At 38.2% G+C, this 24,368-nt stretch overlaps 1 protein-coding gene across 7 annotated transcripts in view; it reads left to right on the top strand.

Annotated features, from left to right (window-relative positions):
* STAT3 (signal transducer and activator of transcription 3) overlaps positions 1–18,832 on the top strand; it is a 63,449-nt gene extending 44,617 nt beyond the window's left edge. For 4 of the 7 annotated variants that reach the window (XM_034415676.3, XM_060691623.2, XM_060691622.2 and 1 more), the window contains 10 exons: positions 5,250–5,333; positions 6,313–6,411; positions 6,502–6,637; positions 8,701–8,753; positions 8,840–8,934; positions 9,377–9,516; positions 11,331–11,546; positions 13,626–13,668; positions 15,069–15,181; positions 16,212–18,832. In XM_034415676.3, the coding sequence (XP_034271567.1) occupies positions 5,250–5,333; positions 6,313–6,411; positions 6,502–6,637; positions 8,701–8,753; positions 8,840–8,934; positions 9,377–9,516; positions 11,331–11,546; positions 13,626–13,668; positions 15,069–15,181; positions 16,212–16,270 (1,038 nt within the window). In that variant the 3' untranslated portion in view covers positions 16,271–18,832. The remainder of the gene's footprint in view (positions 1–5,249; positions 5,334–6,312; positions 6,412–6,501; positions 6,638–8,700; positions 8,754–8,839; positions 8,935–9,376; positions 9,517–11,330; positions 11,547–13,625; positions 13,669–15,068; positions 15,182–16,211) is intronic. The other 3 variants (XM_034415679.3, XM_087892113.1, XM_087892112.1) reach the window with 1 other exon arrangement.
* The last annotated feature ends 5,536 nt before the right edge of the window (positions 18,833–24,368 follow it).

Genomic DNA, 24,368 nt, shown 5'->3' with positions numbered 1-24,368 from the left:
CACGATCTACATAGTAAAATCGGAAGAAATATAACGAACAATGAATGGATACTGGATGCTTGAAATACATAAGAGACATTGTTTCTCATCTCAAAAATTAAAATCTCCTCTTTCAGCCTCAGTGGCCAAATTGGAGAAACTGGAAGTTTGAAAATATGTGATAGAGAATATACAGTTTCAATAGACAAGGCTTGATGCCTTGCAATTTCAACAAAACTAGCCAGCTACTTCTACTACATCAGATATGTCCAGTGGCTACACCTGAAAAATGTGATGGATCCTTTGGCCAGATTCTTGCACTCCTGACATACTATAATCTTTATATGGTTCCTTTATCCAAATAGGAGGATTTTGGTCGTCTCTTCTGGGCCAACTGCAGAATGGGCTGCTCTATTGCTGCTGCAAGAAAGCATTATGTTAATCAATTTAGACAAGTTCATAAGCTAAAAGTAATATTGGAAGATTCAAGTGAGTTAGCGACTGCCCGCTGACATATGAGAAAGTTATTCCAAGGGCACTGGTCACTTGCAGAACACTGCATGTGAATGATTTTCAGCATCTGATCCACAATTTGGATAGGAATGAAATCACATTGATGGACCCATTCAAGGACAGCCTCACTTGATTCATTTTTGTCTATACTGATGGATAACTGGAACAATAACAACCAAGGTCCCAGTTATACCCACCACCACCAAAATAAGGACCAACTCAAGCCAAAAATGAGAGCCAGAATCATTTTGCTTTCAAATATTCAGCAAAAATAACTGTGTCCCATTCCTTCAAGATATGAACTTTGTGTGACCTAGATGGGCTTTTGGATCAGGAAAGATTGATGTCCAGTTAGCTCAAATAGCACCAGTAATGCTTATATACTGTTATTGTATTTCACAGGTAATCTGGCATATAGATTGATTGGCTATCAGCCAAGTAGCCGCTTCATGGACCTAAGTTTGACAGTGAACATGATATGCCTTGACTCTCCATGAAGCCCCCCATAATTATTGAAACCATCAACAGAAGACTACTATTGACTAGTGAAATTTTAGGGACTACAGACTGTGTGAGAATGAACCTGGCTGAACACTCTGAATAATTGGAATTCTTTAGTTTCCTACTTCCTTCCACTGTTGGATTTAGCATGGCTTCAGGTTCATGAGTTCAAATTGCTTGGTCAAATAGAACAGTAAGTTTCAAGCCCTCATGATGTAAAGAGCATGTTCCGGTTTCCATTCCAGGGCCCTAACAGGGGATAAGAAAGAAAACGCTTTATACGGCTTCTGCCAAAAGTGTACTGACTGATTCATTTGTTCAGGAGGCAAGAGGCTAACTATTTTGGGATTACCTTATTGTTACATCGCATCTCACAGGCTGGCCAAATAAGCAAGAACATAATGGATTTTAGTCGAGTTTCTTTAATGCTAGTCTAGAATGTGTGCTCTTGAAAACTGAGCACACCAAGGAATTCTCCACCCTTGGTTATAGTGAGTTAATTAAGAGTTTCTTTGAAATGCTTTTTTTCATTTCTCAGCAGATGGAATTAGATGAACATTCAAACACTTCATCCCCAGCTTTTCCACAATCCTCCCAACTATTGACCCAATATCAAATTTCCTTCATTCAGATTTACTGCCTCTTGGAATCTGCATTGGTAACACTGAGGGACATCATCTCAAAAACATTTTAAAAAACAATATCCATTCTTTCCTGCCATCAGTTGCAGCTCTATATTTCTTTCATTTAAAAAAAAAAGTCATCCAGATCATTCTCTGCAACAGATGCTCTTTCCAACAGATTTTGGAACTCTTTGAGTGCCTGCAAAAGACTTGTATTTCCATCAAACGATTTCTCAAGAGGGCAAATCTGAAAGTGATTAGTAAAAAAAACCTGTTTCCTATCCCATATGACAATTTTGAGTATACAGTTAGTTTTGCGCAGTTTATAGAGACTGTTTTCACAGTTTTCTCAGCACTTGATGAGCAACATTTCTGGGATTTCATGGACCAGTTTCTTATTACTTATTTGGGTGTCATTTTACTGTAATTTGTTCTTCCCCCTACCCAGAAATATGCACGGCATGTATAGGCGATGTTGTTGAGCCTTCGGGAGAAGTGCCTGTATGCCAAATTTTAAAAGTATGAATTTCAAGTAATCGCCACTGATTTCCTGCATCATAAAATTTAATCTGAAGGAGTTCCCATAGGCTTGGCAAAGATGGAAGCCACTTTATTTTGGTAGCCTCATCAAGAAAGCAAAAACTTCCAGAGGTGAATGGCCTTTGCCAACCAGTATTATATATATCCATTTCTGCCTCTACATAATTCATAGATGCTATTATGTAAAGATCATTTGCCTGGGATACTTAGGACAAATAACTTTTGAAAAAATAAAGAGGGCTTTCACCACCCAACCCATTGTGCAACATCCCATATAGCTCTTTGTGGTAGATACAAGTATAGCAGAAGTAGCAGAAGAGGCCATATAATTACAAGTTCCTGGGAATCCCAGCCTTTATTTCTTCCCATGTACTGTTTCAATACATACTATCTATCACAAAGAGTTGTCTGCTATTAGAGTGTCATTTAAAACTCAGAGGCATTCATAGGAAGGGGCCCAGCAGACCACAGATTATGACAGATCACTGTAATTTGAAATATATCCAGAATGCACCTAGCTGAATCAAAGGTTGATTTGATGGTCTTTATTCTTCTTGCAGTTTAATTTCAACATAATCTCCAGTGTCATAATATAGGATCCGATTCCTTTCTTGAAACTAGAATACTGCATGTGATGATTTGCCTCCTCCTTCATCTGTGATACCTCCAGAAACTTTGCATCTGTGATACTCCTTGACTTTTTGATAAAGCAAACCAGGCAACTGCTGCAAAACAATTCCTGGGTAAAAGCATGACCTAAGGAATCAAAATACAGCCATTTTTCAGCCTATATCATGCCTCTAGGCTCATGTAGTCCTAAAGCTACTGTTACATACTTCTTAAAACGGAGTGGTGACAGTTCCCTGTAAGACATGTTAGGTTTTTCAAGATCTTCCTTCTGGTTGTTAGATTTTTGGTGATTGTATATTAGATTTAATATTTAAAAGCATATGACCTGGAACAAGAAATCTAGTTCACTGGACATTTCTGGCAAGCATTACTCTGCACGTTTCTGACAAAGATCAAGATACCTCTCTTTAGCAACCTGCCATATCCAGTCCAATGTCTACCAGACAAGAAATCCATTTCCAACAAGACAGCTGGATAGAATTCTTATAAATAATATTTTATAAATATATTGTGTTTATTCAAAGGATATAACTACCCAAATAACACTGCTCTTTGGATACCACTCTCAGATTTTTTTTTTCCTTGTATGCATTTTGAATTTATGGGTCATAGCAACAGATCAAATGTTGCAAGAACTGCAAGCATTTCATCAGATTCTATCCGGCCAATTCAAACAAGTCAAAGAGACAAACAAACACTTAACTGACCGTCACTGGCAGCCTGATCTATCAGTTGGCAATTCATTGTATGAGTTTCAGTGTGGTGGACTTAAGTAAGCTAAAGAATGCGAACAATTAGTTCATTAATTTTTAATCGTGTCCATCAGCAAGCCAGTGATATTTTTTGGGGGGAGGGGAGGGTCCCTCTTTCACTAAAGTCTACCTTGTTTTCCACAGATACTTATCAATACTGGGTTCAGTGAATCCTGGTAAGCCCACTCTGCCAATTTCCACCTCTTCCTTGTCCAACTGTCATTATCATTATCCAATTATCAGGCAGAATATGAAATCACCAGCATGTTGGACCCATAGAAGCTTTATGGGAGATACTAGAATCTTATAGACTAGCAGACACTCAGCATGTAATTTTGATGACTGTGGGTTCTCAGATATTTCTGCATGAGGAGTCAGACCCAGTCCAAGAGATTGCTGATTAAGATAGCAAACATGGTTTTATGAGATATACCAAGCTCTAAATTATACTTCCATCTAATGACCAGTAGAGATCAGCGTGACTCCATGGAAGGAACTATCAACTGCTCTAATTACAGAAATTTTCGCTATATAGTGGGAACTTACAGATCCTCTTCCCTTGTTGTGAAAAAAAACCCCTCATACTTCTTGAATGTTGTTACTGTGAATTCCCATCATTTGGCTTGATTTTTCTGGATCAGTTTTCTGTCTGAAATTCTCTAGGTCTTGACTCATGGTCTGTTCTTGGAAAATCCAGCTTTCCTGTCTTTAGTTTCTTCACACAAATAGATTTACAACACTGACATGTTTACCCAGTAAGAACTTATATCTTCTGTTTTTCCAAGCCTTTGCTCTTCATTTAATAGCACCCTTTTGTTTCTACCTAAGTTTCTGTTGAATGATTCTTGAAAGGTCGATAAAAGTTCACAAATGTATAACTGCCTTGCTTTTTCTTTGCCATCAATCTAAGGCTTGAATAGGACATTAAGGTGGATGACTGAGAAAATTATGGTTGAATTGAGTCAGTGAGATCTTGAGATAAGAAAACAACAAGAACAATGTATAAAAGCATTATATGTTTGTGGTGGAATCAGGGATGGCTGGCCATGACAGCCATCCCATTATGAACCTCTATTGGTGTAGATTAATGTCAGATGTTTCTTTTTCTTATTCAATGCCTTTAATTTCTTTAGCTTACTATTTTTAAAAAACAAAAAGAAATATTAACACTTTCTTCTTTTCAACAGTTTTGCGTCGGTAATCCGTACTTACACATTTTCTCTCTCTTATCCTAGTATATCTTTTATACATATATTTCTAATATATCATATATATATCACTATAATGTATTCTATTATTCTAATTGTTTTATTTACATTAGACATAAACATATACCCAATTTCCTTTCCACAATTTTGGTTTCTTCCCATTTGCTCTTATATTTCTACTCCTAATTCAACCGTTATTTAATCTTTCCTTGTCCTTTTTTCTCTTTTCCTCCAACCATTTATACCATCTCTCCCAGACTAGGTAGTATTCTGTTTCCTCTTTTTCTTGTATCTCCTTCACAAGCTTATCCATTTCTGCACGCTCCATGATTTTTCTAATTCACATTGTCTTCTGATGGTATATTGTTATTTTTCCAGTTCTCAGTTTACTATTTTTAACTTCTTTTTTGCACTCTAAGCTTATGCTGAAAGGTGAGTAATAACTAGGTATGTACATAATTCATGCAAATTTTAACTTTTTTCTCTCATCATTTTCTCCTCAGGCCTCTCTCATTGTCACAGAAGAACTCCATCTTATTACATTTGAGACAGAAGTTTACCACCAAGGTTTGAAAATTGACCTGGAGGTAAGAATCTCACCAGTTCTACTAACTTAATTGTAGCTTTACTTCTTTATGAGAAGGCTTATTTATGGCTGGAATGGAAGCTTCTGTATTGTTGTAATAGTTTAGATAACATCTTGAAATTTTTCCAGGAACAAAATCAAATATAATACAGGAATCAAGAAGCTTTATTTGAATTATGGTAGCATTCAGGCAACAGTTTCCAAGAAGACACATAAAGGAGATAATGATGCCCATATGACAATTTCACTAACAGTGTGTAATGGCCATATTTTCTTGGAAAAAATAAAGAACAAACCTGAAAAAGGAGCAAATCTGAAAGAGGTTCTTATGGATAGAAATTATTTATAAACTAACCATTGTAACTTTGCTTTACAAAGGAAGATTCAAAAACAATTCCAAAAAAATGGATAGTGAGATAGGGGATGCTAAAGTTGATAAATAAATAGAATATTTAAAATTAAATGAATCTAAAGGACAGCTTTCTAAAATAAACGACAGTCCTTTACAGTAATGGACATACAGTCATTATGTGTGATATTTATTTTGCCTTTATGTAGGGAATTATTCCTCTGAAATGAATGGAGCATCCACTTCCTTAAACGAATATAGTTCCAATGTATGGTTTATGTTATAAACCTTTCTCTGAAATATGAGTCCCCAAACTTAAAAATCCAGACTACGGATGTTTATGAAAAGGGAGTCTAGAAAATCAAAGTGGGTCAACGCACTCTTTCAATCATAGAATTTGCTATGGTCCATTAAAGCAGAAACAATTGTTAAACTGCTCTTAGCATATTAGCCTTTTAATGTTGATACCACAGCTTGATTCATTGCAGAGCTGCAAAATGATCTCATAAATGTCCTGATTAGTGAGATGGGAGAACTAAAAAACATACTTAATTTGCTCTTGAAGAATAAGATCCTCAGACTCCGAAAAAGATAGGTTTGTAGTCAGGTAACTTGTATTTTGTACTCGTAGACCCATTCACTTCCAGTAGTGGTGATCTCCAACATTTGCCAGATGCCAAATGCATGGGCATCAATTTTATGGTACAACATGCTGACAAACAATCCCAAGGTAAGCTATGCTATAAATGCACCAGTGCAGAAGAATGGGGAGGGAAGAGGCTGTTTCTCCTGATTTCATGAATCATTCCTCTCTTGGCAGAACGTGAACTTTTTCACCAAGCCACCCATTGGCACATGGGATCAAGTTGCTGAGGTGCTCAGCTGGCAGTTCTCCTCAACCACCAAACGGGGACTCAGCATAGAACAGTTGACGACTCTTGCTGAAAAGCTACTTGGTAATAAAGTCCCCCTCCTCCAGTTTAACATTTATTGATCCTAAGGGACTGCCATCTTCCCAGCTTGACTAAGGGTTTGTTAAAGCCCAAGGATCTCAGTTTTGAACTCATAGCAGAATTTTCAAATATAAACTTGGAGAATCATTGGCTGAGGATTAAAACCCAGGCCCAGAATGCTTCAGTGCTGGCAATCCCCTCCCACCCCACCCCCAAATTCCTGAAAAACATGTAAAAAAGCTATTACCTTACTTTCCTCCAAGGAAATAAAGATGGTATGGAGGGATTTCTCTCCCAATCCTAACATCTCAAATGAGTAGTGATAGCTGTCTAATTTAAACATCTGATCACAGTGGTTTATTTGGATTCTTGAACCGATCACAGTTAGCTGAGATCACATAACATGCTATAAACCCATGATGGTGAACCTATGGCACATGTGCCATAGGTGGAACACGTAGCCATATCAGTGGGCACGCCAGTTTAGCTCTGGAGCGCATACGCGCGCCAGCCAGCTAATTTTTGGGCCTTCTGGGCCCACCAGAAGTAGGGAAACAGGCTGTCTCCTGCCTCTGGAGGGCCTGTTGGGGTGGGGGGAGGCCCATTTTTCTTTCTCACCTGGCTGCAGATCCTCTCTATGCATCTAGAGAGGGCGAAAACAGCCTTCCCCACTCCCTTGGAGGTCCTCTGGAGGCCTGAAACGGCCCATTTCTCAACTCCTGGTGGGACAGGAAGTGACATTTCTTGCTGTCCTCAGCCTCCAGAGACTCCTAGAGAGAAGTCTACGTGGCCATCGCCTGCCAGGAGCTGGGGGGGTTGTGCACGCATGTGCAGGGCGGGGCACATAGAATTATGGGTGTGGGCGCGCGCGCAAACCTCCCCCGCCCCTCCCCTCCTGGTACGCGATGGCAAAAAGGTTAGCCATCACTGGTATAAACTGTAACCTCTGGTTTACAAATCACAAAATTAATTTATCCAGTTATCCAGTTAATCCAGTATGCTAAAACGGATGTCTGATGCAAGCCATGATGACATTATTTGTGTAATATGATGCACATGATGCCTATTCCCCCCTGCAACATCCATGTACAAACTACATTTTTTTCGGAGTATAAGACACACTTTCCCCCCTCCCTAAAGGGGGGGAAAAATTTGGGTGTGTCTTATATACCAAATGTAGCCAAAAACATGAGGCACTGAGGAGGCGATGGTCTATAGCAATCCTGCAGCCTGGAACAACTGATTGGGGGTATTCCGGGAGGCCGATCCACCCGCCAATCAGCTCGTGCTGAATAAGGCTGTAGTATTGTGCTGAAGCTGACCTGACTGTTCGCTGTTTGCTACAAGGGCTGTCGGAGTTTGCAGCAGCAAGCAAACCACAAGCAGAGGAGAGGAGTTTCAGTTTTAGTTTCAGAGATCAGCACAGCATGCAGCTTTAGAACAATTGACCTAAGCCACGCTCAGGCTCCTTGCTGTCTCCTTCCTTGTTACTCAGACAGCAAATACTGTTTCAGTTTCCAGTCTCACACAGAAAGGATGCTAGCCAGATGAATACAGATGGATGGTGGTAGGCAGAGGCAGATTTTTTTTTTTCTTATTTTCCTCCCCCAAAACAAAGGTGCATCTTATACTTCAAAAAATACAGTAAGTTGTATTTCATGTTAGTTGAATATATGAATCCAGAAAAAGCTGTCCAGGAGCTTTCTAGTGACCCTCAGTGGCAGACCAGGGGATTAGAATCTGGCTCTCCTTTATCATTGCTGAAAGTTTAATACTGTAACTATACCATAATGGCTCCCTTTCATTTTAATTTAATTTGATTTGATTTTAATATTTTTAGTCTAATGGTTAAGGCACCAGGCTAAAAAATAGAAGCCTTTCCTTAGCCATGAAAGCTGGCTGGGTGTCTCTCCAGTCACTCTCAGCCCAACTCACTTCATGGTTTTTGTTAGTAAAAGACGAAGGTGTGTTGGATATGTTTGCCACCTCATGTTATTTGTAAAAATAATAAGGGAGGGATACAAACAAATAAATGTTTTTTCATCCATTCCCATTATTTGTCCTAGGACCTGGTGTCAATTACTCTGGATGCCAAATAACATGGGCCAAATTCTGCAAGGTAAGAGTTTGGAAAGTGAGGCTTATAATTGTGAGTCAAACTGTGAGCCAGTTTGCTTAATGGCCTTCTTGATTTATCCTCTACAGGAGAACATGGCAGGAAAAGGCTTTTCATTCTGGGTCTGGCTGGACAATATAATTGACCTGGTGAAGAAGTACATCTTGGCACTTTGGAATGAAGGGTAAGCGTGACCAGAAAAAAATCATAATTGTTCACAGCATCTCTGTCTAGAAAAAGCTATCCTTGTCACTTATTGGTCCTCAAAGGTGAGGAAGTTCTAAACCAGCCTTTCCCAATTTGATGCTTTCTGTCCGTCCCCCTCCCCCCCCAAATTTGAGGACACTGCCATATAGAATCTGAAGTCAATTTTAAAAGCCCTGCTTTAACAATACAATAAATGGATCTATAAAATAAACTGGCCATGTTGACGGCCATTTTGTGCTAGTCCTTGAGATGCATCCAGAATTTCAAATGAGCAAAAGGTTTGGGGAATCACTGTCTGGCATAATTACAACCAACTCTATGATTTTTGTGATTATTTTAAAAATAAGTAAAATACACCATATCGAAACTATATACATTTTTTCCTCCTCCTCCTCCTCCTCCTCCTCCTTCTCCTCCAGATATATCATGGGCTTCATCAGCAAAGAGAGGGAAAGAGCCATCCTGAGCACAAAGCCTCCTGGAACCTTTTTGTTGCGTTTCAGTGAAAGCAGTAAGGAAGGTGGAATCACTTTCACATGGGTGGAGAAGGATATTAGTGGTAAGGAATGCAGCCCTGACATGATAAAAGTGCTCTGCGCTAGGCTGGCTTATGTGCCATGAAGTCTTAGTCAACTCTTAGTGACCGCATAGATTTTATCTATGATAATCTGTATCTAGCCCAGCCCTTCAGGTCTTCCAGACATGTATCTTATCACCACTGACATTGAGTCCATCCAGCTTGCTGCTGGTCATCCTCCTCTTTTCTTCCATCTTTTCTCAGCTTGCCCCCGAAAGCAATGAAACATAAAAATAAGCATTTAATATCAATTCGAGAATTTCAGTTGATTTACTGATTTAATCTATTAAATGGGAATAAGGCCAGAATATATTTATTTCAGAGCCAGTAAATATATTTTATTTTTCAATACACTTATGCCCTAGCACTCTAAGAAGAGGGTTTCCTGTTATTTGTAAGAAGGAAGAGAAAATGCCTCTTTGAAGAGAATGTTCAGCATCTGTCATTTTTATAGGAGTTAAGCTTGTCAGCTTTCTGTATGTTCGAACATAAAATGTGTAAAAATACGTATTTTGCATGCAATTTTCTGTAGTAGATGCATTTATATATAACTGTCCCTAATATATACATCTTATGTCATTTTGGAATCAATGCCACAAATGAGTAAGAGTGAAATCCAAAAACCAATTTTGTTCCAATCTGCCTACTACTTCAGGAAGTATTAACTAGACCATTGTTTAAAAATAGATAAATTGTCCCTTATCCTTGCTTTTTAAATATTTATATCAAATTGAATGACACCAAAGATCACATACTGTATAATAGTATTAACAGCATAATGTGATCTCAGAATTCGTATTTATAGTACAAAAGGAAAGGAAAAAATATAAACAGAACACAAAATTCCCCAATTTGTTTGATTGTTCATTCTATAGCTGCCCAATTCAACTAAGTGACTCCAGATGGTATTATATTGCTTAAAAGTTACACCCAATTGTTTCTTAGAACTCTGCCAACTCCTGTTTCAAATCTTGAGAAACAGTATACCCCGACAATCCATATCTTTCCAATGTTGTGTACTTGTTCTTTTAGCCTTCCATATATGCCTGAAAAATCCATAGTTCTTGTCATAATTTCAGATACTATGAATATAATCACATATAATATATGCATATTTAATACTTAACAATTGATCCACACATTAACAATCTTGTTTCAATCCAAAATACAGCAATAATAGGACAAGTGTAAGCAATTTGAGTTACTACTCAAATAAGTCTCCAGCAGCAAGGTAATTACAACACAACATTATTAAGGAATCCATTGTAGACATGGCATTTTTGTTACTGTATATTAAATTTTAAAATCATGGGAAATTGATTTTAATGCATATTATTTAAAGCAATATTTCATTGGTTTATCAGGATAAGACATTTGATTTCCTTATTCTTAGGTTTTGCAAATAACTTTTTAATTTCATCGACTTCTGTCTCTTTAGGCTTCATAGGATTCTATGGAAAGTCTGTTCCCATCCTTGCTAAGATCCTTTAAATGGAATTGGCAAGGACTGAACCAACAAACATATTTCTTCTACGTCAAGGCATGCTGATATTTTATTTCTTACAGAGGTTACCATGTGTAATATTTTAATGAATGTTCTATAACATCAGAAGAATTCATCTGTTTACTAAGGGCATAATCAGTGATGACCAATTTCTCATCAGTGTACAAGATTTATTTTGAATTTTGTGATATTTTTCAGAATACTTTTTTTATTGCTGTGAGTTTGATTCTCCCTCTTTTCCCTCCATCTTGGGCAAGGAGTCTATTGGTCCTTTTTAATCCGCTTTCTACAGGAAAAACACAAATTCAGTCAGTGGAGCCATACACCAAGCAACAACTCAATAACATGTCATTTGCTGAGATTATTATGGGTTACAAGATCATGGATGCCACCAACATCCTGGTTTCCCCACTTGTTTATTTGTACCCTGATATTCCTAAGGAAGAGGCCTTTGGAAAATACTGCCGTCCAGAGAGCCAGGAGCATCCTGAAGCCACTGACCCAGGTAGTTGTTGACTTTCTGTGCTGTTCCCCCCCCCCACCTGATTACCATAGATATGTTGCAGTCATAAACTCTTTTGCAGGCTCTTGGATTCCTCCTCAACCTATAGAACACTGGGGGTGTAGTTTCCAGCTTCCTGTCATACATAAATATTGTTAGTGCACACCATAAATAATGTATAAATTACCATATTTTTCAGAGTATAAGGCACACCCGAATATAAGACGCAGCTTAGTTTTTGGGCAGGAAAATAGGGGGAAAAAATCTGACTACCAGGTATACATCTGGCTAGCATCCTTAATCTGATCAGCTTCAGCATATTAGTTTGCTGATTTTGAGCACGTGCATGCTTTTTATCCCTTGCTTGGGGATAAAAAACAGCTTCTATAGTACAGTTGAGAGGGAGCAGCAATGAGGAAAGCAGGCAAAGCACGGAGATCCTTTCACTTGCTAGGCTGGAAAAAAGCTTTTAAAGCACAGCTGAGAGTTGGCACACGGAAGATCGCTTCACTTGCTAGCAGCTCGTTAGGGCTGGAAAAAAGCTTTGAAAAAACTACATTCAGAGTATAAGACGCACCCAAATTTTAGCCTCTTTTTTTTTGGTGGGGGGGGGAAGTGTGTCTTATACTCTGAAAAATATGGTATATCTAGAGGGAGAGAGGAAGAATGCCTCCAAAAGTGCCTCCTGAAACCCAATGGGAAAAGAAAAACTTTTGAGCTTCCTTATATGTGCCATATGGCCTTACCTACTTTGTATTGTCATTCCATCAGGTGGCAAAAAGCATTAAATAGGTACCTTGGCTGCTGAAAGGATGCTTACATTTGCAAAAATGCACTATGGAAATTGGACCTTGGAGAAAGATTCTTAAGTGTTGGTGGCATTTTTTGGTGGAAGGATATCTTCATGGGGAACTATATGCAATCTTACATGCAGTATGGTCAATACAAACACTAATGGAATTTAGTGATACACACACACACACACACAAAATTGAAGATGGTCTCTTTAACCTATGAAGCAAGTCACACTCTACTCACTACAGTAAATCTTCAAATTGAACTTAACTCCTGATTTCCTTATGGATACATCTATGCCATTTTCTTGCCATAGAAGAGGTTTATCGTTGCATTCTTAGATGGTCTCTTATACAAGTATAAGGCCCTGACTTTCTTTGGTTTCCATTTCAAACAAATCAGCCCCGTATGTTACCGTGAAGCCATGTAGGAGACTTTCTACTCATTACATTTGTTTCTCTCTCTCTCAAAAAAAAAGCTGATTTAATTTAGGATTTCTCAACAATATCTTCATGTTATATATAGAAGTGAGTGCCCTGTCAGCCACTTATACAAACCAGCAAATTTTCCTACAGTCTTTTCTAATTTAATCTGGTGCTGTTGGTGGCTCTTGTTCATTGGTTAAAAACAAACACCGGGGGGGAGGAGAGGGATGAAAAGGCAATTTAAAAATAAGCCTTTAGAATTTTTGCCTGTTTTTGTTACACCCAAAATTACTTCGCAAGTCCAATCATATGCAAAGGCAAGCGTGTCTAAATTTAGCATTTCCATTAAACAACGTTTAAATGTACTTACAGGTAAATAAAGGAGTGCCAATTAAGACAACACAATTCACAACACCTAAATTCTGGGATAATTCTCTGTTTGCTTTCTCCTCATATACCTATCTCAGGGGTGAAATCCAGCAGGTTCTGACAGGTTCTGGAGAACCAGTAGTGGAAATTTTGAGTAGTTCGGAGAACCGGCAAATACCACCTCTGGCTGGCCCCAGTGGGGTGGGAATGGAGATTTTGCAATATCCTTCCCCAGGAGTGGGGAGGGAATGGGGATTTTGCAGTATCCTTCTCCTGGAGTGGGGCGGGAATGGAGATTTTGCAGTACCCTTCCCATGCCATGCCCACCAAGCCACACCCACAGAACCGGTAGTAAAAAAAATTGAATTGCACCACTGACCTATCTCCAAATCTTTTTATTGAAACAAACAAACAAAAAAAGCATTTTGAATAGGAGACCCTTTTTGTATCTTAAGATACACAAACTAACAGATATTTTTCTCTTGTACACAAACAGGCGCTGCTCCGTATCTGAAGACTAAGTTCATTTGTGTAACCCCGTAAGTCTGGTTTCTTCACTAGGACCCATGGATTCTATCAAGCAATTACATAATATTTGTTTATATCAATCTCCCCAGTTATTTGTGCTTCAGCCCAACCAAAGAATCTCTAACCTCACCCACACAGCCAGGCAAGACACTGAGAGCAAACAGTACTCCTACTAGCACTGATGATGTTACCTAGTTAGGGTAATGAAATGTCTTCAAGAAAACAAAGCCCAGAGAGCACCAAGGACCCCTCATTTCAAACCTGAGCTGCATATATTCTCCTTTATTGGCATTTGTGCTTCAATTATCAATGGTTTTTATCCCAAAATAGATAATATATAGATAAAAAGCACAGGTGGCCCTCAATTTATGACCACAATCGAGCCCAAAAGTTCCATTGTTAAGCAAGACAGTTGTTAAATGAATTATTGCAATTATTAAGTTAGTGACACAGTTGTTAAGTGAATCTGGCTTCCCCATTGACTTGCTTGTCAGAAGGTTGCAAAAGGTGGTCATATGACTGCAGGAGATTGCAACCATCATAAATATGATTTCAGTTGCCCAATACCCGAATTTTAAACATATGACCATGGAGATGCTGCAACTATCATAAGTGTGAAAAACAGAAATCACCTTTTTCAATGCCCTTGTAACCTCGAACTGCCACTAAACGAATAGTAATTTGAGGACTACCTGTAGCAGAAGGAACGGTTGGTGTTAATTGCCTCTCCTCCTAGCAACATTCCTTGTTTCTGCTGTACAGATTAGACATGTAATTGCACAGAAATTTTTTAATTAAACTGTATGCAACTTGTCTGTATATAAAGCCATTTTTGTAGCCCTTCCCCCTAATTGTGCTGCCAAAATCCAATGACACTCAGCTAGACTACAACAATCCATTTTAAAATGGGTATTTTAAAACTTTTGATAAACACAAAATAAAACAATTGCAACAGAGAAGAGAAAACATTTGTGCGTGTATGATACAATTAGTGGTGACTCCAAAATTCTCTTCTTGCTTCTGTTGTAACGAATGAAAAGTAATAGGTCTCCTTTGAGTCCAGTTTGATTCCTGGTGAATTCATAGACACTTCCGGAATATAATATGCAAACAGATTACTGCTGCTTCTTTCAGTATATTTTTCAGCTTCCCAAAGCCCTGGGAGGTCTCCCAACAAATACTTAAAAAACCAATCCCTGCTTACCTTCTAAGCCCAAACAGCCATTTGCTGAGAGCACATTATAGCATCCTCACCATTCTACTAATGTCTTCTCCAGTCTATCTCAAAGGTATCTAGTATATGCATGAATGTCTCTGGAAGAGCCATGTCAGACCAGATCTTATGCAGCTTCTAACTTTTGTGTCTTCTTGCTAACCCCTCTTCTCCCCCTCCCACCTCTCACCTTTTCAGAACAACCTGCAGTAGCACTATTGAACTACCCATGTCTCCCCGCACACTTGAATCCCTGATCCATTTTGGCAGTAATGGTGAAGGAGCTGATGGAAATGCCAGCGGGCAGTTTGGTGAGTGCATGGCTTATAGTTCAGACTTATAGTCTGTGGTGGAAGGACAGTAGGATCACTTTGTTCCTGCTGCTTTTGTAGTTAGGCAGTTATGTGAAGCAGGCTGGGGTGTTCTTAATTATCCAACTATCATTTAAACCAGAAGGAGGCAGCATTGTATCTTCCAGATTTTTGACACTTCAGTTTAAATACTGCACAGTCTTTTATTATGTACTTAGTTGCTACTGTATTTCACTCAACAAACCATGATTGTTGACAGGGTATTTCAACCTGTTTTGCAAACCAGAATTTAATCTCAGTTTAATCTCAAAGGACTGTTTAATATAGTTTGTCCATTCACAGAAATGGGTAAATAAACTTATAAAATAAAACATCTCCACTTGCCCAAACATAAACATAACACTTGTTTATTATTTCCCAAACCATAGGAAAGATATATATTGTATGAGGTGTGGTTAAATGGAAGTCCTTCAATTGATTAAAATGACTCTTGCTTAATTTTGATCAAAAGTTTCAGTCAAGTTACAAAGTGAAATGCCCTGTTAATGAAGAAGCAGGAAGGGCAGATTACAAGTAAAGCGAGAACAAAATCTCACATGAGAAAATGTCAGGAATAGATGTGTTCTAGAGTCTTACATTTCCATATTCTAGAATGAATGAGCGAGACAGAAGATAAAATAAAATGTGTGGAACAGAAATATCAATGAAATGTTAATGAAATAATGAGAGAATAGCAGCCCATAGCCCTCACAAATATTTAATATTGAAAGATGAGAAACTACAAAGAAAGAAGAAAAATATGGGTGCTGGCAGAAACTTTGCAAGAATAAAAAATAGTGGCAGGTTGGCCAGAATAAAACTAATAAAATGCAAAGAGCAACTTCATTTAACAAGGCAATGGAAAGAGTTCTTGAATGCAACATCTGGTAGAGTAGATTTCATCTGGCCTTTAAATACCAAATCTGCTGAGTGTCTATATAGTTGCAATGTAAAATTGGATTGCATTTCTCTCCTTCTGTATTTCTTGCAGAGTCCTTGCAGGTGTTTGACATGGAGATGACTGCTGAATGTGCCAATTCACCCATGTGATCACCTTTTGTAAACAGCTGACCATTTTTGGCTTCCTGGCATCAAACATTTACTCTCCTTACAGCATCATAAAGCTCAGACATCTCAGCTCTGCCTCAACAGGAGACATTTGATTGAGGGTCCTCCTTTAAGTGCACCACAGCTGGAGCTTGCCTGATCTCAAGACAGTTGGAGGGAAGAAATTCTGTTTAACTTTAGCTGTTTTTTTCCACTGCAATATTTTCCATTTTGTATACTGGTTATTAATGTAGGGAGTGAAGATTTTGTTCCAGTGTTTAACTAGACCAAGTGTTCCTCCTCAACAGTGCTTTTTGGTCTTCTGCGCATTTTTACTGCATGGCACAAAAAGCTATTTCTGTAATGCTACTCTCTTAAGTGTTCTATCCAGAAATAAAGCAGTTGAAATTGACAGGCAGGAGTCTGTTCAAGTAGCCCAGGGAGAGGAAAGGATATAGGAAAGAACACTTCTTAGAAATGAGAGTGTGCTTTTTTCCTTTTCCCAAACAATGTATTTTCTGTTCCTTGCTTTTGAACCCTTCTGTGGTGATCAATATACTTTAATAGAACAGTCCTTCAAGGTAAGGGCTAGAAAAATAGCCAATAGTATCGTTACTTGGGCATCTTGAGCTTTGAGGCTCCTATTAAAGACTAGAACATTCCAAGTACATAGACTGCTAATTAACTCAAGATTGCAGCATAAACTCCAGTGGAAACAATATTTGAACTCCAGTCATTCAACTGAAAAGTCAGTTCTCTCTCCACTTCCTTTCACCCAAAACTTCTAATCATGGGGAAAAAATTTATTGTCTACAGATTTAAGTCATTGGATTGAGATAATGGGACAAAGGTGAACTGATAGTTCAGTGTTAGGTTCCATCACAAATTTGTTGTCAGCATGTGGTTTGTTACTTTTATTATTATTTATTGCCCTATTATTATTTACATTGCCCTAAAAGGACCTAGGATAGCATTCATCCTTAAAGAGAAAGGGTGGGTTTTCCCTCCAGCAAAATTAAGAGGTGAATCCTGCTGCTGAATAGTGACTGGCACATAATCATCCAAATTTTATGACTGAGTGGAATTTAAATCAAGTCTACAGGACAGATGTCCAATGTTTTAGTCTCTGTGCCCTATTTCAAATACTATAGTAGTAACCGACAACAGGTATTTAAAGTAGTTAAAAGAGATGGTTATTGGTATTTTTTCTCTCCTTCCATAAGCTATATTGTTTAAAACTATCCCTTTAAAAGTCAATATTTTAACATTCGAACTGTTTGTTGCTCATTCATTTCTGTCAGCATTATTGGTCCTCTCCTTGTGGCCCCCTTTTCATGTGGCTTTTTTTTTAATTTAGCCCCAGCTGGAACTGATGTTACTTAGTTACTGCTTGGCTATTATAGTTTCCTTTCTTTTCTACAACCTCTTAAAATACTTTTAAAAGGCTCTGACGATCCCAGCTGACTTGCCTAATTGGCAGAGGCTTTTCGTTTTTAAAAAAAACCTCTGGCAATCCCAGCTGATTTGCCTGATCGGCAGAGGCTTTTCTTTTTTTTAAAGCCTCTGACGATCCCAACTGACTTGCATGATCGGCAGAGGCTTTGTTTTTACTTTTAAAAGCATTTTTTCAGCTGGAGAGGTTGTAGAAAAAATGCTTTTAAAAATAAAAAAAAAAGCCTCTGATGATTGCGCGGCTCAGCTGGGCATGGGGGTGGGGAGGGATTTTTGCTACCGGTTCTCTGAACCACTCACCGCCATCGCTACCAGATCGGGCGATTCTAATGCTGAAGACCCCACTCTAATCTCACTGTGGTTCAGTGGAGTTGAAAAGTGGTGATAGAAGAAGATGATGAAAGAAGTTTGTTTCCAGTCATTAGAACAACCATTTTTGAAAACTGATGCTTTCCAGATGTGCTGGACTTCAACTTTCTGGTTCAAGGTGGTGGAGTTCAAGTGATCTGGAAAGCATTAATTTAAGGAAGACTGATTCAGAGACATTGATTTGCAACATTTATACAGAAAATTGAATCATTGATTGCTTTGTGATCTGCTGAATAAGCTACTATGACTGTGGAAGCCAAATCCAAATATAATTAGTGTGGTGTTTGAACTCAGCTACTTGCTAGATAAAGAGACAGAAAATTTTCTAGTCCAAGCTGTATTTTTTCCCATTTTTTCTCTGGTTAGGCAACCTGCAGCTGTGTTAATAACCACAGTCTGGATAATGAGAGTTATAATCCTGCCTAGTCTTCTTCTCCACTTCGCAGCCACAACAGTCTTTTAGGAAGAGAAATAATGATCTCCAGTCATGCTAAACTAGAATTGTTCCAGTGCTAAGCTGCTGTTGTCTTTCCTAATCAAGTTGTTTTTGTGCCATTTATTTCCCTTCTCAAATTATTCAATGTTTCCTTTTTCTTTTCTTTCTTTTTTTTTCTTCTTTTTCTTTTTTTTTTCTTTTGCTGTAGCAAGTTGCTCTTGAAGAACATAGCCATTTTAATTTCTTTGTATATTTTATTGCTGGTTCTACAAGCTTCAGCTTTCTGATAAATAAATTCTGCTACTTTATTTCTCTGTTGGAGTCAATATTTTGTCCCTCGATAAATGGCTTATGACCCAAAGAAAATCAAATGATTGTTATGCACAATAATGCAATTGGCCTAGAGAAGAGAAGAAACTTTATATAATCAAATGACAGCCAAGAATAAATATGTTTTTTTTCCTATTGGAACCAAACTCATAATCACTTTTGGATGTTATGCTATGTACACTTACCAGGATGAAGTAAAGCCACATTTAAATATATCTTATTTGAAGTACCACTTTTTAAGGACCACATACTGACAAACTGGAATATGTGTAGACTTGGTAACTAGAATATGAGAAGATGGGAGATCCAGTCCTATCCAGAAATATTGAAAGAACAAATTATGTCTAGTTTGAGGAAGGGTAGGTTAGAGATGACATGATAGGATTTTTTAAATATGTGATTAGGCTGTCTTGTTCTCTTACTTCAGAGGATGGGATTAGGAAAGAAAAAGGTATGAAATTACACATTGTGCTGAGCCATGTTTAATTTAACTGTATTTTTTTAACAAGCCACAATGGTTGGTTCACAAATAACGTCACAAAAATGAAGACTTTTCCATAAGCATTTCTGAAGTTTTTCAGGAGTAAAAGTAGGTGTGAAGTTTGATTCCACAACAGAATGAAAACAAAGAAAAAGTGATTGTCTTCCTCTCCCTTTTTTTTATGGCAAGCAAGCAGGCATGTAAACAAACAGGTCTCTTCCATCATTTAACAGAGCTATTTATGGATGATCTCACAATATCACTGATCCCCTGTAGTAGAAATGACAGAAGGAAATGCTGCCTTGAGGTTGAGGTTTCTACTAGAAGTTGAAGGGCCAAGTTATGATTCTGATTTAAATTCAAGATACATATATTGGAAAGATGTCCACTGTCAACTTTAGTGGCTCAGCAAAGCCAGTGGCTGAACTGGGAACATCAATCTGTGTTGGCTGTGGATGCTAAAACCCAAAAAGACTTGGGGGGAGGTTTCTTCTATGGATCATGCTCTAAAACATTAAGATGGAAAGTGAGTTATAATTTAAAAGATCTTTGTGCATCTTGACAGAGGATGCTGGGTTTTGTGAATTTTGTGAAAGACCATGAATCAGGCTAATTCTGTTGGCTTCTTCCAGTTTAACATACGTCATAGACACCAACCATAATTTATAAAAATGCCACAAAACAAGTATTTTCTGACGTTTTCCATCCCACTGAGGACACATCTACTATACCATCAGCAGACATACCATCTGCTGAAGAAAGTTCTACAGTAAGGGAGTTGGTTGCAAATGATCTGGAATGAAGGCATGGGACAGAGAAACCTAGGAATAGTATTTTGTACTTAAAGCCAAAAACTACCCCTGGTGCTTTTAATTTTTTTTTCTGGCAGAGATTCTGTAACTTTAAGCAGCTGGACAGCCAGAAATAGCACATACTGTGATCCTTGGTGTAGCAATGTAGGTATGGAATGCTTTATCTAAGTTGACTATATTAAAAGCCCAACACACTCACTTTACTGACATATGAGTAAAGTGGAGAGTTGAAAACAGTATAACTGCACATGGAAGTTTATAATTTGAATGCCAGAGGCACAAGAACAAATGAGTTGTTAAGAAAATGAAATTTCCTTTGAGTGGAATACAGCGTATGAGTTCAGAGACAAAGCCATGTCATTTTCTTGGCCATCATATGAAGTAATTAGTGCTTTCTCTTGGGTGTTTTTTCTTTTAACTTCATTCTGGTATACAATGCTAAAATTCTTTGCTAGTCTCCCATCCAGATAATAACCTGATCTAACCCTACATAATTTTTAACATGAATCAAGATTGGCAAGTTGGTTATTGTTTAAAAGGGATAAAATTTGAGGCCAAGTACCTGTTCCTAGTTTCGGGAAATATTGGCATTTTAACAGGTCTTTCTGCCCTCAAATGGAATTGCTAACATTGCAACATTTAAAGCTGAGTCAATACAATTTTTTTTAAAAAAAACCAACCAACCAAGATTTAGCAACTAATTCTGGAAAGTATGATTTTATGGGAGAGAAAAAGAATTAAAATTTAAAAATGGATTTAAGTAGGCCATGGCTTTCAATAAAATGTAGTGGAGAGATGTCCTAAGTATTCAGAAGAGAATCCCTTCACCTTTACTCCATTCTGGATCAAATTAGAGGAGTCAGCAAATATGCAAGCATGAAGATGCAATCTGGCTGGAACAAGCTTTCGTCCTTGCTATAATCTCAATCCACATAAGGGCGACTTGGTAACCTACCACTTGCATCAAAATAAACTAAAATAAATTCTTGTTACAAAGCAGACAGCGCCTGATTTGGGTCAGTACAAGGACAAAAGATTTAAAGCTTGTCTAATCTGCCCAGATATTTTATTTATAAATGTCTGTAAGATAAGTGATACAGTCATTGGAAAAGGAATGAGCCTGCATTTTGAAAGATTCTGTTTCTGAAAAGGCCAGGGCTAGAAAAGGGGCTCCATTTCTTTTTGACCTCAACGAAAGAGATAGATATGTGCAGGAGGAACTGGTCATTTACACAGCTCTTGAACTTTGCTCAATTATGGTGAAATCTGGAATGGCAGTGTGCTTTTTAATTTTTAATTAAAAATTAAAAAGTGCTGATCTATACATTTACAATGAACAAGTCTGTATGAATCGGATGAAATTTCACATGCAAATTGAGGCATCACTGTACATGTTTTAGATGTAGGCACACAAATCCACCATTCCAACTGACCACTGTCTCTACAATACTTCAGAAGTACCTCCAAATTGCATGCCTGTTTATTTGTGAAGAATATTGTTGTAAATAGGCTAAATCCTTAGTTTTTGCTGTAATTTCATCAAAGAAAATTTGATCAATTTGAACTGTTAAAGGTTTGTGGCTGTATGTGGTTCCAATACTAATATTTATTCTTACAGTGACATTTGCCAATCTTTCACTTTGGTCTCCATCCAGTTGAGCCTTAGAAATCTCATTAACGAAGAGGACACATAGACGAGCACTTAGTCATCTTTTTCTCCATATTATTCATTATTCTTAAAGAAAAGCACAAATTGTAAAAGAGTAACAATGTCTGCTAATATACAAATTGGGCATCTGTATTCTCTCTCCCCAATTTATATACAGTAATTTATTCATTCATTGGTCTTGCATTATAAGATGATGGATTTTATATACAATTAAACTGAACATTAAAACTGCAGTCTGTAATTGGCAGACAGGAATTACCAAAAAACAAAAACAAAAACAAAAAAACAACCAACAAAGTAAAACATTAATACAATTTTGGTCATTGACTGTCCTGTAACACGAAGTGAAATATTTAAAAAATACTCCACCTCTAGATGAGATGGGCAGCACACAAATTTAATAAATATTTAACAGGTCTTTCTGCCCTCAAATGGAATTGCTAACATTACAACATTTAAAACTGTACCAACATAACTTTAAAAAAACGAACTGATTTAGCAATTCTGAAAAAGTGTGATCTTGATGGGAGAGAGAAAAAGAATTAAATTTAAAAAATGGATTTAAGTAGGCCAAGGCTTTCAATAAAATATACTGGAGAAATGTCCTAAGAATTGGAGAAATCAGAAGAGAATCCCTTCATCTTTACTTTATAAATAAATAAATAATCTGAAAATGACAGCAGAGAAGCCTTTCTGAGTATGAAAAAACTAACTGCCAGTGATTCAGCCCTATGCAAGATGGAGTCGCTCGGTTAAGCAGCTCTTTCATTTCAAGTAGAAATCCAAACTTGGATATCAGGACAAACTTGTTTCAACCAGACCTCAGAAACCATCTTGGTTTATAACTTCCCTGCCAGTTTCCCCCACTGACTTTCTGGGGAAGCTAGGAAGAAAGATTGCAAATGGCGATCCCATGTTTGCAGGGCAGTGCAACAGCCATAACTTTGGGCACAGCTGGAGTACCCAAACTCTTCCCCTAACTTTTTGCAGGACTTCTGTCTCTCCGCAGTACATCAGAAATCTGAATTAGGCTCAGGTTAACCACTTGGTTAAAGACTATAGAAACTTCCAGGAAGCAAATCAGAAGTATAATTCAAGAGGCCTTGTTCAAATGGAAGCCTAGAATTATGTATACACTATAATCATAGAGCACCCAGATTCACCCTGAAATGTAAATTTAATTAATTAATTAATTAATTAAACTTATATACCGCCCTTCTCCCCAAGGGGGACTCAGGGTGGTGGACAGCCAGAAATTAAATCACATATAGTACAAAAGTTAAGAAAAAACTAAAATAGATTAAATCAGCAGCATTACCAATTTAAAATCCCAAATCTTACAAAATCAAAAAATTCCCAATTTAAAATCCAAAAAACCAATAAAATTAGAAGATTAAAAATCCCCATTAAAACCATTTAAGCTAGGCTGGCTTGTTAGAATAAATAAGTCTTCAGGGCCTTGTGGAAAGTGCGGAGGTCCAGGATCAGTCGTATTTCAGGAGGTAGCTCATTCCACAGGGTGGGTGCTCCCACAGAGAAGGCTCTCCCCCTGGGGGCTGCCAGCCGACATTGGCCGATGGCACCCTGAGGAGGCCCTCTCTGTGCAAGCGTATTGGCCGGTGGGAGATCATCGGTAGCAGCAGGCGGTCTCGCAAGTATCCTGGCCCTATGCCATGGAACGCTTTAAAGGTGAGAACCAACACCTTGAAGCGCACCCGGAAGACCACTGGGAGCCAGTGCAGCTCGCGCAGGAGAGGTGTTACGTGGGAGCGCCCTGTTGCTCCCATAATCACCCGTGCGGCTGCATTCTGGACCAGTTGGAGCCTCCGGGTGCACCTCAAGGGGAGCTCCATGTAGAGAGTGTTACAGGCGAGACGTGACGAGGGCATGGGTGACTGTGCATAAGGAGTCCCGATATTTATCCATTTTTCGAATGGTCACCAGAATGAATTGTACCATGCCACAACAGTTGCTTTGCTGTGGACATAACTTGAGGCATGCATATTTCTGCAACACTTATTTTATACCAGTCTGAAGTAATTGCAATGATATATGTGTGTGTGTGTACATGTACGTATTCTTTACACACACACACACACACACACACACACACACACACACATCTACATATCATCAGCTATGGCAAACCTCCTTCCCAGGCTGAAGGAAATCAACAGCTGGCAGATGACCTGAACGTGTTTTACTGCAGGTTTGAAAGGAAATTACAACCACCTATCTCCACAACCCCCATCTCAGACACACCAACAACAGCCAAGCCTCCTACAACTGACCCCATCCCATTGGGTTCACAACCCCTAGTGATCACAGAAAAGGAAGTGCAAGACCTAGTTCACAGACAAAAGCCAGGAAAAGCTCCAGGCCCAGACAAGATAACTCCTTCTTGCTTAAAGGTCTGTGCTGACCAATTGGCCCCCATCTTCACCCAAATCTTCAATAAATCACTAGAGATGTGCTATGTTCCTTCTTGCTTCAAACACTCTACTATCATCTCAGTGCCGAAGAAGCTCAACATCAAGGAATTGAATAATGAC

This window comes from Pantherophis guttatus, chromosome 4 (assembly GCF_059756535.1).
Source record: "Pantherophis guttatus breed Tessera chromosome 4, ASM5975653v1, whole genome shotgun sequence".
NCBI classification, from domain to species: Eukaryota; Metazoa; Chordata; class Lepidosauria; order Squamata; family Colubridae; genus Pantherophis; species Pantherophis guttatus.
The sequence above is the reverse complement of the archived record's forward strand: the minus strand, read 5'-3'. Positions and strand labels throughout refer to the sequence as shown.